At 43.7% G+C, this 17302-nt stretch overlaps 1 protein-coding gene across 6 annotated transcripts in view; it reads left to right on the forward strand.

Annotated features, from left to right (window-relative positions):
- Positions 1-17302, forward strand: part of LOC135289156 (ubiquitin-associated protein 1-like) — a 116244-nt gene that overhangs the window by 71415 nt on the left and 27527 nt on the right. For all 6 annotated transcript variants that reach the window (XM_064402574.1, XM_064402576.1, XM_064402572.1 and 3 more), the window contains 3 exons: positions 7319-8245; positions 16429-16464; positions 16900-17097. In XM_064402574.1, the coding sequence (XP_064258644.1) occupies positions 7319-8245; positions 16429-16464; positions 16900-17097 (1161 nt within the window). The remainder of the gene's footprint in view (positions 1-7318; positions 8246-16428; positions 16465-16899; positions 17098-17302) is intronic.

A 17302-nucleotide genomic window follows, 5' to 3' on the forward strand; every position in this document is an offset into this window, starting at 1 on the left:
AGAACCAAGGTGCTTTTCCCAGAATGACGAACTGGAATGGTAGGCTGGGCTCAAAGCGATGGGCTTTGCGTGAAGACAGGGTTTCTTGGACCTTGGTGATGGCATTTCAGGCTTCTGTTGTGAGAGTGCATGGAGAGTCTAGGTCTTCATTGCTGCGGAGAAGGTTGAATAGGGGAGCGAGGTCCTCTGTTGTCATTCCTGGCAGGGGACGTACCCAGTTGATAGATCCACACAGACTGTGTAAGTCTCTCAGGGTTTTTGGGTTGTCTCGGATGTCGAGCTGCTGGGGTACGATGGTCCTTTCCCGGATCTGGAATCCAAGATAAGTCCATGGGTTGGTGTACTGTATTTTGTCCTCACAGATGTTGAATCCTGCCTTTTCTATGGTTTCGATGGTCTTTTTAACTGCTTTGTCTAAGTAAGCTTTTTTTGATGCACAGACCACGATATCATCCATATAGTGGTAGATGATTGCATCTGGGAATAGGTTCCAAACGGGAGACAGGATGTGAGCAACGTACCACTGGCATATAGTGGGACTGTTTTTCATTCCTTTAGGAAGAAAACACCAATGATATCTTTTGAGTGGAGCCTCTCTGTTAAGAGAGGGAACGGAGAAAGCAAACCATGGAGTATCTTCTGGGGGTGCAGCGGAATGCTGAAGAAACAGTCTTTAGTATCTATGATAGCAAGTGTCCAGTCTCTAGGCAGCATCAATGGTGAGGGCAGGCCAGGCTGGAGGGGGCACATATCCTTGATGACCTTATTGATTTTGCGAAGGTCGTGGAGTAGCCTCCACCTCTCTGTTCCAGGTTTTTGCAGTACAAAGACTGGAGAGTTCACAGGGCTGTTGGTCTCAACGATGTGGCCTTTGGTAAGCTGTTCTTCCACAAGGGCTTGTAGTGCATGCAGTTTGACTTTAGAGAGGGGCCACTGTTTGATCCAGATCGGGTTATGGCATTTCCAGGTGACCCGAGGGGTATCTGGTAGTGCGCCTTCCTCAGTGGCTCCAATTAGAAATCCCGACAGGGAATACGTAGGCAAGCCCCCCATTGGGATAGCACATCCCTTCCCCAAAGAATGATGGGGGGTCTTGCCACAAATTGGCCGATGGTTGCCAACTTGCCTTCAGGTCCTTCGACAAGGATGTTGTTCTTGCTTCGCATAGAAACTGTAGCTCCACCGATCCCTGAAATCATGCTTGCTACAGGTTGTAGTTCCCAGTGTGCTGGCCATTCTGAGCCAGCGATGATGGTCATGTTGGCACTGGTGTCCAGCATCCCTGGTCGGTAGATCTTCTCTCCTCTGCAGGATAGACCACACTTGATGGTAGGCTTGCTTGGTCCCACACCTCGTGTCCACATATCTGTAGGGTTGAGAGGAAGCTGTTCCCTGTGATTCTTTGGGAGTAGAAAGGCTTGTGCAATTGGAGTTCCCCTTGAAAGGAAAAATGTTAAGTCTGTGCAGTACACCTGGACAGAGATTTCTTGTCCCAAGTGCACTGTTTGTACTTCTGGAACAAAGATTACTTTTGGGCTATGAAGAGTGTCACCTATAATTAGGATGGCAAAAGGACCACCTTTTGGCCCACACTTGCCTGTGGGAACATGATAAACATCCTCATTATTAAAGTCAATGGACATAGCAGTTACCAGTTTGCGATGGGTTCCCATCTGTAGTGCCCCGTGTGGTGGATCCTCTTCATGTGATCCGGAATCACCTGGGATGATGCGTGGCTGGGTCTGGACAGCTTTTGATTTGTTGTCTTTGTGCAGGGCCTGACCGCGCTCTGCTGGAAGTTTCCTGAAAGCTGCTGATAGTACTGCTGATTCTGGGGTCTTTGGTAGGTGTTACAGGGGTTTTGGGTAGGTGACCTGTCTGGACAGTCTTTTTTAAAATTTCTGAAGTCTCCACAGTGAAAGCAGCAGGCTAGGTCTTTGGAAGCCACTACTGTATATTCACCAGAAACTCCTTCTGCAATACCCTTAGCAACTGCTTGGGCCACTGTGTTTCCAGTGGAAAAATGACGTGTACAGCTTTCCATCATTTGCTCTATGGTAGGTTCTGTATCTAAGGGTAAGGCCCTCAGAATTGTTTTACACCGTTCATTAGCGTTGCTCATGGCAAGCTTGCACAACAGCTCTTTTCTTGCCTCTGTGCTCTCTATCTGTTTTTCCAGAGCATCCTTAATTCTGTCCACAAATTTGATAAAGCTTTCATCTACTCCTTGTTTAATATTAGAAAAGTGTTGGGTAGGAATAGAGTCATCTGGGGTAAGAAGTAAGGAGGTTTTTGCTGCAATAGCCAAGTCTCATACTGCTGCCTTAGGTAAGGTGTTAGCTTGTTCAGAGGGTTTCTGCAAATCCCCTTCTCCAGCCAGCTGTTTGACTGTAAAATCTGGCCTATTTTCATCTTTAGCATAGATGTCTGATAATGTTTTAAATTGTCTTTTCCAGTTCCTTTCCCATAGCATGTATTTTGCCGGGGAAAGAAGCCAGTGGGCAATATTTTTAAGATCATGAGGTACTAAAAGATGTGCTGAGAAAATAGCTTCTAGGAAATTTCTAAAAATATGTGAACTTCTACCGTGTTCTTTGGCTGTATTTCATAATTGTACAAGTTCTTTATTTGTCTTAGTTTCCCATGTTGTTTTAGTGGTGGCCCCACCTCTTCTTCTTTTTATATAAGTTACTGGGAAGGCAGAAATTCTCTGAGCCAGTTCCCAGTCCCCTGCCTGAGTCACTTCCATTTTGATTAGAGCCCATCAATGTCCTCTGTATCAGAATTGGACTCACTGTCATTGCTGTCCTCAGAGGAGCAGTGAGAGTGAGCGGGCAGTGCCCTATGCTTTTTCTGGTGTGTTGGAATGAGATTTTGCAGGGGTGTATGGGACTAGAGGGAATGTGAGGAGGCACATGGCAGGGCTTGGCTAGAGGAAGGCAGCAGTGGAGCTGGAATGGCAGTGCCACAAGTAGCACAGCATGTGCAGGACTGAGGCGCGTGGGGAAGTGGGGTGCCACCGTGGGGGGTTCAGAGGTTTCATTTGGGGGTCCCTGAGGGTGGGTGGGTGGCTGCAAAATCTGGGGATGAGGGCAAGGGAGAAGCGGGGGGGAGGAGGCGGTGGGATTGGCAGGGGCTGCCGCGGGTACAACTGGGCATACGGCGTGGTTCGCTGGGGCTGCAGAGGGCAGGCAGTCAGGGAGAAGACCTCTTTGTGCGGCAGGTATGGAAGCGGGGGTAGGGAGACTCGCAAGGGTGGGGGGGTCACGACAGGGGTGGGAGGGGTTCTCGGCACGTGTGGGGGGGGGGAGCTGACCCGATAGAAACTGGCACAGTTACATTCAGAGCTAACGCATAGGGAGGGCACAGGCAGCGTGTCATGGGTTGCCCAACTGGTAGAGCAGAATCTGCACTTGCGGCGTCCAGAGGGGGGGCCAAGGGATAGGCGGACCCCGCAGGCGCAGAGGGGGTGGGTGGGAGCGGCGTGAATTCTGTGATCCCTGTCCTGGGAAGGGGGGTTGAGGGTGAAACAGCTCCAGAGGCGGCATTAGGACCCAGATAAAGCGGAGGACTGGATTCAAGGGCTGAGAGGGGAAGATTATTATCAGTGTGATTAGCATTTGGTAATAATGTGAAATATAGGGATAAACTGAGTTACAGAAAAATCTTCATTAGTTTGGAGAGAATATATTCTTGTTCCTACTGTGTCCCAAAAAAAATCTAGAGTCATAGTGTGTGTGTGTTAGTATCTGGAAACTGGGAAATAATCAATTTTATAAATTTTTTCAAGTTAGTTTTTCAGAGATTGCCTTTAGAGAAACAAAAGCTGTTAGCAGATAGGAGTTCTAGGATTTGTAAATATAAGTCTCTCTCGTTCTGGGATCATTTCAATTTACTGGGTTTGGATCCCATAATTCCTGATTCCCCATCAGCAGAAAAAAAAGATAAAAAGAGAAAAAAAAAGAAAAAAACCAAACAAAACAAACCCACAAAAAAAAAAAAGGACCCAAGGTAAATGTGTTCAATAAGGGCTGTTTTAACACTTACACTTATTCAGCCAAATGTGAGTCAGAACTCTGCTGGTGGGTGGTCTGCTGATTCGACTCCTCAGGATCTCGTCCCAGATGTCTAAGTGAGGGTCGTAAGATGCCTCTTCAGATAACTTCGTCTATAACAGACAACTTATCTTCAGGGGGTCTTGGTGAGCGAAGGCAGTAACAATTTCAAGAAGAAATGCTGCTCCAGGGTTGTTGTGCTGTTCGGGACGCCAAATAAAATGTGGCTTTTGGGGCTTTCGAGGTCTCCCCGAGCCCGGCTGCTATGGGTGTCCAAGCCAGAGAAGTTCAGTTAAGCATGACCTGTCTGAGCCCCTCAGGCAGGCAATCTTAGCAAGCTCCGCTCTTAGAATGAGATCAGCTCATTAGTGATTTCAGCTCTTAGCTTGCCAAGTGCCTTTGGCAGATGCTGGGAGAGAGAGGAGAAGCTTTGTGTGAGGTTCCACAGTGATGTCTTTATTGGTATCTTCTGCAAAGGGTCCCAGTGACAGCTCTTCTGCCGAGCTGGGCAGAAGTAGGGGTTTATATAGGGTATAGGAGTTTTAGGAAACAGTCCAATAGGAAGGGTAGAGGCGAAAGTGACCTATCATCTTACAGAGAGATAACAAGGGTCTGAAGGCAGAAGAGGGGCTTCTTTTGGTCCAGTCATCATGACTAGGCATTTCTTATCTTAGGCAAGTGACTGCCAGGGAGGCCTTGCAGGCCCTGTGCCTGCTACAAGCCCCCCTCATAATTCCTTGGTCAATGACAGGATCATGTGACAGGGATCCCAAATGCCTCGCTTCAGTGCCGTCCAGAATTGTAGCTTCGCCTGCAGCATCCCAAAGACGGACTAACCAACTAATTATGGATTCATCAGGTCATCGACCATAATCCTTCCTTAGGCCATGAAGTTCCTTCAGGGAAAAGGACTCAACATTGGCTTCTGATTGTGTGCCAGTTGCTTTGACTCCTGATTTTATGTCGGGAAGCATTGAGGGTCCTTCTCCTGCATCATTATCATCATCATCCACTGGTTGATTGGTCTTGTCTGTGCACTTTCTGCTTCTCGTGCTAGTAGCAACAGACATTGGTTGAGGCTTACTGTCTGGTTTAGCTACTGGCTTCGTAACTGGGGTGTTGGCTGCAGCCTGAATGACTGGGATAGCTGTTGATTTATCTCCCTGCCCCCCTTCCCCTGTCTGCTGCCCTACAGTATCTAGCAGTGTGTGATAAGTATATGCCAGAGCCCAGCTTATTGCAATGATCCTTTTCTCCTTAGGGTCATCATGGCACTTCTCTTTCAGGTATTTCCCTACCTCAGCTGGGTTCTGAATTTGTTTATGTGGCAAGTCCCAGACTATAGGGTCAGAGAATTCCTTCAGGATTTGGCCCATATCCTCCCATTTCCACACCACTCAGGATTTTCTATACCTGGATCTATTCCTGGGTCAGGGGTTTCATCAGGCCATCTAGAAATCTCAGCCCTCATTCTAGACAAGCTGCAGACTATAGAGGAAGCTTACCGGATTAAATACCAGAAAGATGGCCTCTTTAACATTCAGGGGAAACTGAACATTCTCCAATAGTGATGTAACAGATTCAGAGGAGAAGGAAAGCAAAGGCTGAAAAACCTCATCCTCTGCTCCTCCTTTAACAAACTGGGTGCATAACCATAACCATGAACCATACCTACCTGGAAGAGACTCCAGCAAGTTTATAAAGTTCCTGCAAGTCATTACGACCAAGCCCAGCCTGATAGCTATTCTAGTCAGTGCCCCTCTATTGAAAAAACTATGTATTAGGGACAATACCGGAGATATTTCCGGATAAGAAAATAAACCTAGGGACCATAGAGATACTAAGACCTCAAAAAAGCTAGGGACAAGAAATACATGCAAGCCTCCACCCCAAGAGACATTATGAATTCAAACAACATGGCTACTAACTGCTCTATACCAACACAGAGTAATGGCAACCAAAATGCACTCAAAACAGGGTTTTTTTCCACTCTCTCGAGCCACATGTTGGGTGCCAAATTTTGTCCTGGTTTAGGGCAAATTTGGGAGAAAACCTCCAAAAGGGGCCCCCCCAGAAAGCAAACCCACACAGCCCCTCCCCTCAACCAGTTTGGGAAGGATTTCCTCAGAGAGAAGTGGAAAAAAACCTGTTTATTTAACAGGCAAAGCACTCCCCAGCACAAAAAATGAACAATACCAGATGACAAAACTCATTTGCCGCTCTGAAGAGATGACAAATTCAGGAAGTCTCTCCGGTGGGTGGTCGCTCTGTTATCAGTCCCTCTGGCGCTGGGAAAGGCTGCTGCCCAGAGTAGGCCCCGGTAGGCTACAAAGTGCGAACTCTCGGTGTTTCTCTGGGTCCCAGTCTGGAGCAGGTTCGAACGGTTCCCAGAAAAGGGAAAGAAAAACAGTCCAGGGAACTTCTCTGCCTCAACTAGCTAAACTAACTAAAAAACAACGGAGCGCCGTGTTCTGCCCCATCCGTGCCCAGACACCACAGTGGAGGAGTGAGAGCAGGCTGATAACAAAACTCCGTGCATCTTCTTCTCCCCGCCTTTGCTCTCAAAGCCAGTCTTGAAGGAACGGAATATAATATTCCGCATAAACCGAACACCCAATTGGGGATACAAGCATCATAATGTCACCCTAGGACATGGTGGCAGCGAATTCTTCCTGCGGTAGGAGCAATGTGACCATTTCCCTCCAATCCCAAGAGCAGGAGAGAGAGAAGAGCTGAGCCCAGCCCCTCACCCCCCAGCCAAAATCTCCTGGTATCTCTGCCCTTCCAAAAGAAAGCCCCTCATCTAAGAGGCTGCAGCCAGCTGCACCCCTTCCCCCCACTTTGGCCTCTTATTTTGTCTCTCTTTAGTACGAGTCATTATTTTCTCTTAGGCAACAGATGGGAGAAAATTCCCTGAGAGAAAGGAAAAAAACCCAAAAAAATCTAACCTCCAACAGATGATCAGTAGCTCTATAGTAAACCTAAGTGTAGGAAGGAGGCACAATATGATACTTTAATCTAGACTATAGACAGGCTTTAGTGCTAGAGACAAAATGAACTGTTTCTGAGGTCTTGTGGTTTTGTCAGTCTGTAAACCTACAGACAAGATATGCTGGGAAACAAGAGGTGCTGGGAAAAATTTATGCCTATGGTAATTCAGGTAGCTCTTATTCTGTTACTTATGTTGCTGTTAGAAGTAGTGGTTATGATCCTGATATAATTTATCTTTTTTCTCCTTTCCTTTCCCTTCTATCCCTGGCCAGTATGACTTCTCACTGGAAAAGAAAACAATTGAATGGGCTGAAGATATCAAAAAAATTGAAGCTGCCCAGAGAGAAGCTGAACACAAGGCACTAGAAGCACTAGCAAAATCAAAAGCAGCTTCAGAGGACATCACCAAAATGGGGTTCTCAGAGGGACCTTTCTCTGAAGTCACGCCTCCTCCTATTAACCCCATCCTCGCTAGCCTGCAGCACAATAATATTCTTACTCCCACACCAGCCAACAGCAGTGCTGTGAAGCAAAAGGTTCTCAGTCCACCTCATCCAAAAGCAGACTTCAACCCAGCTGATTTTGAGTGTGAAGAAGACCCTTTTGACAAACTGGAATTAAAAACTATCAATGATAAGGAAGAATTAAAAAATATCCTTGAAATTCATATTGGTACTACTAGGCCAATTGTTGCCCAGCTATTAGATAATACTTTGCCCGAAGTAGAGTCTGAGTCTGTGTTGCAAGATGAGAAAGTTCTGACATCCATAGAAAGGGCTACATTGGACTTCAAACCCCTTCACAAACCAAATGGCTTTATCAATTTACCGCAGTTGGGAAACTGTGAAAAGATGTCCTTGTCTTCCAAGGTGTCCCTGTCCCCTATCACTTCAGTGAGCAATATCAAATCCCTGTCCTTTCCAAAACTTGACTCCGATGAGAGTGATCAAAAATCATCAAAGCTTATGAGCACTTTCCACAGCACTACCTGTTTCAGCAATGACACTTTGCTCAGCTCTTTGCAGACCTGTGCTCAGAGTAAAACAAGTGAACTGAATGGACACCATGTGGTGAGTCTTTCTGATCTAAATGAGGACAGTGGCATGGAGACATCAACATTATCTTCTTCATCCAGACTGCCTTCTCTGGCTGCATCAACAGTTTGTACAGAAGAATCATCTCAAAGCACAGCGATTATGGTAAACACACAGTGGATTAGAGTTGGGGTTGCTGGGGAGATGTGGAGTTGTGAAGGTGCGGAGACAGATCTTGCTTCTAAAATGTCCTGTGGTTAAGTTCATTTAATGGAAGAGATGTGTAGATCATGTGTGGTAGTTCCTCTTAATTTATATTGCAAATTGATCAATTAAACAGGTCTTCATGCTGGCAGTTCTGAAACTCAGATTATTACTTCACATGTTCCCCTAAATCTGATATTTTTAGACCAGTTATGGTGGTTTTGCTTTCAGCTTTTTGGTACTTGTTCATAGTTGCACACCATTGAGCTAAGCATATGAGATCTTTGTACAGTCCCGTGTTTTGTCTTATCCAACTGAGATATATAAGATTCTGAACTGCTCTTAGGTTTTGAATTAAATCTCTTCTAGATTTGTTCCTTGGTTTGCTTATATATTAACTGGAAATAGTGTAAATGCCAGCTTTTCAAGGAATAGAAGCAATCACAAATTAAAAAACACATGTACTTTGTCACTTGGGAGAAAAAGTGCTTGCAGTTAAACTGGAGTGAAAGAATTGTCTTTTTTAACATTTAATTTATTTATTTTCTTTGTGAGATTCTTTTTAAAATTTACCATCTTCCTTGGAAAGGAGGGAGCAAGGATTGCTTTCTGAATACTAAAAGCAGTCCAGAGGAAAATTTTGGATCACTAATGTTACAGTTGGTTGCTGTACAGCTCTGAGACAGGAATTTGATGTTTCATTTCTTCAAACTTGTAGCAAGTTCCAAAATTATTTTGGGGACACTTAACTTCATGCCAGTTATTGTCTAGGAATAAGAGCAGAAATTTGAGTAAGTGTTGAGGTTAGAACCCAGCTAGCAACCAAGCTCCAGGCAGCCACTCGGACCACTTCCCTGCCAGCAGGATTAGAGAGACAATCAGAAGCAGACAAGCAAAAAAGGCCTTGATGCTGTGCAAATGCTACTCAGTAATAACAAAAACATTTCTATGTTATCAATGTTGTTTTCTGCACAAATCCAAAACATACTAGTCCATACTAGCTCCTATGAAGAAAATTAACTCTACCCCAGTCAAAACCAGTACATTCTGCCCCTTATTTCTGTTTTGGTGTGAAAACATGGGTGTTTGTTAAGGAAGGCAGGAGACTCCCTTGAAATAGAGAATGTAAACCCCCTCCCTCTGAATTATTATAATTTTGAAATTAAGGCGCTCTCAGGCAAAGATATGGGCATAGGAACAACAGTTCTTTATTAGGGAAGAAAATTCAAATAAAACAAAAATGCAGCAATACAAAACAATACTGACAGAGTGAGAATATGACCTGATGCCCTGTTGGTCAGGGTGTTGGTAGCAGTTCAATTAAATGGTAGCTGCAGTCCTCTTGGAGTGACAGATGTGGTTCTGTTGAAGCAGTGATCATGTAGAAGGGTTTTCCTCTGGAGATCCAGTGGTGGTGTAGATGGGCCTGGTCTTCCTCTGGGAATCCAGTAGGAAAAGGCTGCCTGTGGTGTTCCAAATATCAGATTATATCCAGGTAGCAATGTTTGGCTCCTCCCCCTGGACAGAGCATCATACAATGGGATGATGGAATTTTATCAGTCATGCAGTGAGACTCGATGGCCCATTAACAGAAGATATTTTCTGGAGGAAGGATTGGTTATGGAAGAGATAAAGAAAACTGCCCCACCTGCTTTTAACAGGTGGCCCAATTAACAGAAGATAATTGCCCCACCTCTAACAGATGGCAATAGAATACACACCCCCAGCCACATCTTGCATTTCTATCTTAAGACAATTCAACAGTGTTTACATAATGTGCAGGTCTTACACTATCCAATACAAGCTCATTAACCACCCCACTCCTTCCCATTCTTTGATATAATACACAGATATCATTCCCTTAGTCTGCAGGTCAGGAGCTTTTAAGGCTTCTCTCCTCCATAGGTTTATGTGGTTTCTGTTTGTCTTGGTTTCAGCTGGAGTAGAGTTAATTTCTTTTCAGTAGCTGTTACAGTGCTGTGTTTTGGATTCAGAATGAGAATAGTATTGATAACACAGCAGTGTTTTAGGTTTTTGTTAAGTCATGTTTATCCTTAGTCAAGGACTCCTTTTTTCCTTGTTTCATGCTCTGCCAGCAAGGAGATTCACAAAAGAAACTGGGAGGGAGCATAGCTGGGACAGGTAACTCAAACTGACCAAAGGGATATTTCAAACCTTAGAATATCATGCTCTGTATGTAAACTACGGGGAGTTACCCAGAAGGTTGGCCAATCTGGGTTCAGGAAGGAAGGCGGGGGGGGGTCTGGCATAAATCAGTAGGTCTTGAGTAATTGCATTTTGCATCACTTGTTTTTTCCCTTTTTATTATCATTATCATAATTTGCCATTATTGCTGTATTTTACTTTATTTTCAGTAATTCAACTGTTCTTTTCTCAAGTTACAAGTTTTACTTTGATTCTTTTTCCCATTCCGCTGGGGTGGAATGGCGGGGGGGGGGGGGGTTGAGCAAGTGGCTGCATGGTGTTTAATTTCCAACTGGGCTTAAACCATGACACTGTTACAGTAATTCCTGTAACATACAACTCAAATAATGCCTGGCAACAATTTAAAGGTGCATCCATTACAGTCTCCACCCCTGGTCCTTTTGGGCCAGTTTATAGCGTTTAACATTGCAATGAACTCCCCTTGTTTCCAGACTGGCTGCAACAAGGGGTTTCCTGCTAGAGTCCACCATTATTAGTCCCCATTGTAGTCCTTCATGGCTGCAGGGGGACAGCTTCCTCACCATGGTCTGCACCATGGATTGCAAGGAATCCTTGTTTCCCCTGCTCTAGCATGGGGTCCCTCCCATGGGAGACAGTCCTCCACAAACTTCTCCAATATGGGTCCCTCCCATGAGTTGCAGTTCTTCATAAACTGCTCCTGTGTGGGTCTCTCATGGGCTTACAAATCCTGCCAGCAAACCTGCTCCTGTATGGGCTCTTCTTTCCACAGGTCCTGCCAGGAGCCTGCTCCAGTGCTGGCTTCTCATGGGATCACAGTCTCCTTTGGGTATCCACATGCTCCTGTGTGAGGCTCCTTCACAGGCTGCAGGTGGATCTCTGCTCCTGTGTAGACTCATCCATAGGTCACAGTCCCTTCAACTTGAGTTCACACTGGAGTTCCAGCCTGTCCATTACAGCAGCAGTGCCCTGGCAATCTGCCAGCCCAGGCACATCACCATTGCTGCTATCTAAACACTCCTAGGCACCATACAGTGAGGTGATGAGCAGCACAGCACTACAGCAAGCAGAGGAAGCAAAAACCAGCCACTAGTGATCACTAAACTCTAAACAGGTCAGGCAAGCAAGCCCATGGCAAGCACAGGAGCCTGCCAATTAATAAACAGCACTAACAGCTATAAATTTGTCCTAGCACATTCCAATAAAATCTGTTATCTTGAACCCTTTGATCCCCATGCTGAGTGCCAAAAAGTACTGTTGTGGTTTAACCCCAACCAGTAACCAAGCCCCACACAGCCATTTGCTCATTCCCCTGCCAGTGGGATTGTGGAGAGAATTGGAAGGGTAAAAGCTAGAAAACTTGTGAGTTGAGATAGACAGTTTACTAAGGAAAGCAAAAGCTGTGTGCACAAGCCAAGCAACACAAGGAATTAATTCACTACTTCCCATGGGCAGGCAGGTGTTCAGCTATTTTACAGCTGTGAAATGACACATAACAATTACTTGTGAATATAAACGCCATCACTCCAAATGTCTCCCCCTTTTCTCCTTCTTCCCCTGTCTTTATATACTGAGCATGATGTCATAGGGTATGGAACATCCCTTTTGTCAGTTGTGGTTAGATGTCTTAGCTGTGTCTCCTCACAATTTCTTGTGCATCCCCATTCTCCTCACTGGCAGGGTGGTACAAGAAGCAGAAAAGGCCTTGACACTGTGCAAACCCTGCTCAACAGTAATAATAAAAACCCCCTCTATGTTATCAACAGTCTGTCCAGCACACAACCTTATACTAGGTACTGTGAAAAAAGCTAACAACCCCAGCCAAAACCAGCACATCAGTAAGCTTGTTATTTTTTTGCCCTAAAGAACCTGAACACCAGTACTCATGAAGCCTAGTGAAAGCTGTATGGTCAAATCCTCTAGCAGGCTCTAAAATAATCTGGCTGTTTCTGTCCAATATAAATGATGTTTCAGTGGTTCTGTGGCTTTACTGACATACTACAGGCTTTTGTGACACCATGTGCTCTGAAACAAGTGACACTGCTGCTCTCCTGTTCTCTCATCTCTTTTCAGACTTAGGTAAATGCATTATTGATTGTGAATTACAGTATTCTGACAACTAGTGTATTTTTCAGCACAGGAGAACAGCTGTTTATTGATTACTAGAACAAATTTAATACAGTAAACTTTGGCAGAAACAGCAGCATGCTGAGCAACTGCTCACTGTTACAGATCATAGGTTTGAGGGGTGACTATCCTCGTATGTAGCTCAGAGGTGAAAACTTAAAGTATGACACATCTCTAGTGGTTAATATGAAAGATCGCTTACAACTAGATGACCACATTTTCACGCTTGACTATTCAAATCTCTATGGTGGATTAGAACCTATTAAAGACTAAGACCGAAGGTATATTCTCAAGAATGCTGTAAGGAAAGATACAAACTGATAAACAAAAAATAGTTGTATTAGGAGAAGTAATAAAGATCTTCATTTGAAACTGTTTCTGTTTTGGAAGAAGCAAACCAAGAAATAGGTATGCCAACAGAACTAGACTTCAGAATGTACTTGTTTCATATTTCCACAATATGGTCCCAGTGACTGGAAAAGGACACCTGAGTTGCAGGAAATTGAATCACAGAATCATTTAGGTTGGAAAAGACCTTTAAGATCATTGAATCCAACCTTTGACCTATCACCATCTTGTCAACTAGACCAGAGCACTGAGTGCCATGTCCAGTTCTTCCTTGGACATGGTTTGCAAATGTAACAAAAATTTGAAATTGTAATTGAAGTAAATGTAACAAAAGTCCTCAGAATGTGAAAATCATAGAAGGAAGTCACAGTCATCTCTGTGACTGGGAGCAGAAGGGGCATGTCTCCCTTCAAGGTTACACAAGAATAACCCTGTCCTTTTTAAAAAGCCTCAGAACAATTATATGTCCCAGTGTATTTCACAGTGGTTTTTATATAGAATTTTTTTTCTTACAAGACTAGAAATTGTAACTTTGGATTTGGAGTTTCCATTGGAGTTTATACTTTACCAGTGAATTTGATCTAGGGTTCTTTGGATAGAAATAAACTTGTGATTCTCTGAGACAGCATTGATTCTATTCTGGGTGGTCCCCTCTCCTGAGTGTGTTTATGGTGGGTTTTTTTTGGTTTTTTTGTCTTGGTTGTTTGATTTTGTTTGGGTTTTGTTTTTTTTTAAGCTCACTAGTTTGCTTTTTGCAGCATTGGCAGAGGGGAGAAATGATGAGTGAAGTCATCAGGTTGGAATTAAACAAAGCTGATCACAGACCTTATTAGTATGATGCATTTAAAGAAATCTGGTTGCTGGAGAATGGGGCGTTCCTGGTAGACCATTCAGAATATATATTGCTGCAGTAGCATGATGTATGCAGGCACACCAGCTGCAGACAGGGCTTGTGGCCTATAAAGTCCCTAAAAGTAAGCACAGTGTACAAGTACATACTGAAAGCAATGTATGTTTGCTTCTTGAAAGACACTGAAATGCAAGTTTGAAATGTAAGGGGGCATGACTGCTGAATGACCAGTCCTAGCTTTGTCCCCCAAAATTTGTTTAGCTGTTTCCCTCCTCCACTGGAAATCGCTGACCTCAAACACAGGTTGTTAAGCTCAAATACATTGAGAAAGAGGAGTTGGTCCTGGAGTCTTGAATGTCTAGTCTAAGAAGCAGTCTTGATTTTCCTGGCTGCAGCATTCATAACAAAGCATCATCCTTCAGTTTGATAACCAGCTGATTTCAGGGCTACTCTAGAACCCCACTTCAGTGTATCCCATATTCTAGTGCTTTTTGCTTTGCAAAAGTGTCTGGAGAAAGGGGGTGTGTGAAGAGCTTTGAACCCCTCTACCACCATAAGGAGAGGTTCTTGCACAAACCAGTCTATCAGACCAAACATGATTTCTCAGGCTTTGTGTCCTAAAAGATAAATTATTACCCTGGAGATGAAAATGGGTAGAAATGCAGAACAAGGCTTCCCCCCCCCCTTTCTTCCCTCCTTCCCTCCCACAATAGATGGAATTTGCCAAAATCCTAACATATAGTCTCAAAATTGTTTTTCTATGAATAGGGTTTTTTTTTGTTGTGATGGTTTTTTGGTTTGTTTCGAGTTTTTGTTTGTTTGTTTGCTTTTTTCAATTTGGGCCCAAAGAAGGCTTTTCTGAAAGATGTAGACAAGCTTTCAAGCAATCTACATTGGCTGAAAAAGATATTAAGGAAAGGCAATAAACATAGGCCCTTGGTCCAAAGTAATTTCTTGCAGTCTTTTAAAATTTGATTTAAAATACAGGAAGACTTTGAAATGGATTAATTGAAAAGGGCAGAGTTCTGATTTTGCACTGTGGTTATCTTGGGTAAAGTAATATAAAGTGACGGGTTGGTTCTGCCCCCTGGCAGCCTGGTTCTGCAGAAATGGAGCAGGTGTATAGCAAAGAACATTATCCAGCCTTGTTGGTGTACTGAGAATGGGACCAAGTTTTGGGTACTGGTAGAAAAATTGCATGTTCTTTTTAGCCAGTGTGCCATTTTGCTCATATATGGTGGTGGTGTGGATAAGTGATTTAGGTCACTTAATGAATCACCATCAAAAGTATTAGCAAACGTGGTTTTAATATGAATTTATAAAAGTGCTATTTAACAAAGTTTGATGGCAAGGTTCACTCTATTTCTTACTACATGGATGAAACATACAAAAGAAAATCAAGTTAGAATTGATTTAGAATCATTTACACAGAGACCAAAGATGCAAAAGGGTAAAAGAGACCCTCCTGTTGAGTCACAAGGTTCATAGTGGACCCTCCTGGTTTCTAAACTCCTGACAGAGCTTAGGTGCAACTAGGTCCAATTTTAGTATCAGGCTTGGACAATGGTTTATGTCTAATGGAATTAGCTAGATGGATTTCATTAGTATTAATTCAGCATGCTATCAGTCATTTACCAAGCATCTGTTGTGAAATGAAGGGTATCTCCACCTCAGGTAAAGAATATCAAAAACTGAGACATCCCAGCTCAAGGGGAGAGTCACTGGTGTGCAGTCCAGTTGCAATTTAGAGAGAACTCAAATTTGACTCGTCCAATGATCTGTTGTTGTTAAAATTGTCTTTGCCTCCAGAAGCAACCTTGAGAGGCATCCCAGCTCAAGAGGAGACAACTGCCCTGTAGCCACGCTGCCTAGCAGGGAGAGCTCAAAGGTGGCTCACTTAATATTAATGGGATAAAGTGGTTGGCTCGTTGTCAAATTGCATATGATGGGAAAAGTATGCATGAGACTTCTTAAACCCACAACTTTCTTTGGTCCTTGATAAGTACATCTTGGAAAAATCACACACAATTCATGTGTTAATTGCACAATCATGTTTCAAGCTCAAATGCATTGATGGTCTCTGCTCCTTTGTGTTTCATAGAACTACAGCTCAGACCTTTACCTCGTTTGGAGCCTGTATCAAACTACTGCAGGTTTAGTTAAGGGGGTTGAGTGCATCCATCACAGGTGTATGAAATGAAGTGCTTTGAGAGTAGAAAAGAGGTATGTTTCCCTTACTCCTCATGGTCAAAAAAAATCTCTAGGCAATGACTTTAAAATTATCACTATCATTCGGTCAGCGTGTTACACTGAGCTTTGTGAACACGTAGAAGTCACAGTGGCAGAATAAAAAAGCTTACAATTATTATGAGATAGGACACATCCTTCTTGACATATAATCTGTTTTTATAGAGTGCTGAAAGAAGAAATTATCCTTATGATGTATATTTTATAACTTCACATAACTGTAATGTCTGCATCTCACATGTGGAAACCTGATCAGACCACAAGTCTCCCTAGTATAGTAGACTTATTCCCAGATCTCTCCCATAAAACCCTTCTTTCCCAGTTGTAGCAAATTCTGTTCACTGGTGCATAATGTTTATAGTCCTCCTTTTTGTGTGTTGTCCAACAGGTGCACCCAGACTACAAGGAAACAAAAATACTTACGGTAAGTTCCCAAATACCTGTGTGCTTGCATTGGATCATGTTTCTGAAAATCTCCAGAAGTAGTGTTTCTTTGAGTACAGAAAATCATAGGTGATGAGTAAACTGGGGGTAAAGGAAGCAATCTGCATGCTTCTGCTGAGGTACAGGGTTTGACTATATCATATGGTTGGGCACTGTAAGGTTTTCATCCACTCGTGGGAGAGGATCTATTGGAAAGAATCTGAGTTGTTGGTTGCTGTTTTGAGGGTTAAAAAAGTATGGTGGGAATCAGACTGTGCACTGCTTGGTTTCATCTGAACAGTGAGTAACTTCCCAAGGGCAGTCTAGAAAGCCTCTTGGATTAATTATATGGGGTATCCTGGTTCTGCACTAGCCAGAAACAGGATGAGGGGATGCAAGATGACCATCACCTCAGCCTCTGGATTTTCCCCTTTAGGTAACACACGAACATTTCCCAGTGTCTAAAGTGCCCAATAATATCAGCTGCACAAAGCAGTCAGGTGACCCTGCTCCTGAACTACAGCAGTCCCTCTCTGCTAGTGAGAGGCAGTGCATAGAGACAGTTGTCAACATGGGATATACGCCTGAGGATGTCCTGAAAGCCATGAAGAAGAAGGGGCAGAACATAGACCAGGTAAGAGCTTGTGCAGTGGGGAAGAAACCCTTGACTGGATGCTGATTCTGCTGAAAAACAAACCTAAGTTTGCAAAATGTATAGGGGGAATATATTTATTCTAACAAGGGGTTGCAGCCTGTAACTGCTGTGGCGTTAACCACTAGACAAGTTGTCAGCTGGTAATAAAGGCTCCCAAAACCAAAGAAAAGAGTGTCCAAACTTG

Source organism: Passer domesticus, chromosome W (assembly GCF_036417665.1).
Source record: "Passer domesticus isolate bPasDom1 chromosome W, bPasDom1.hap1, whole genome shotgun sequence".
In the NCBI taxonomy this organism is placed as follows: Eukaryota; Metazoa; Chordata; class Aves; order Passeriformes; family Passeridae; genus Passer; species Passer domesticus.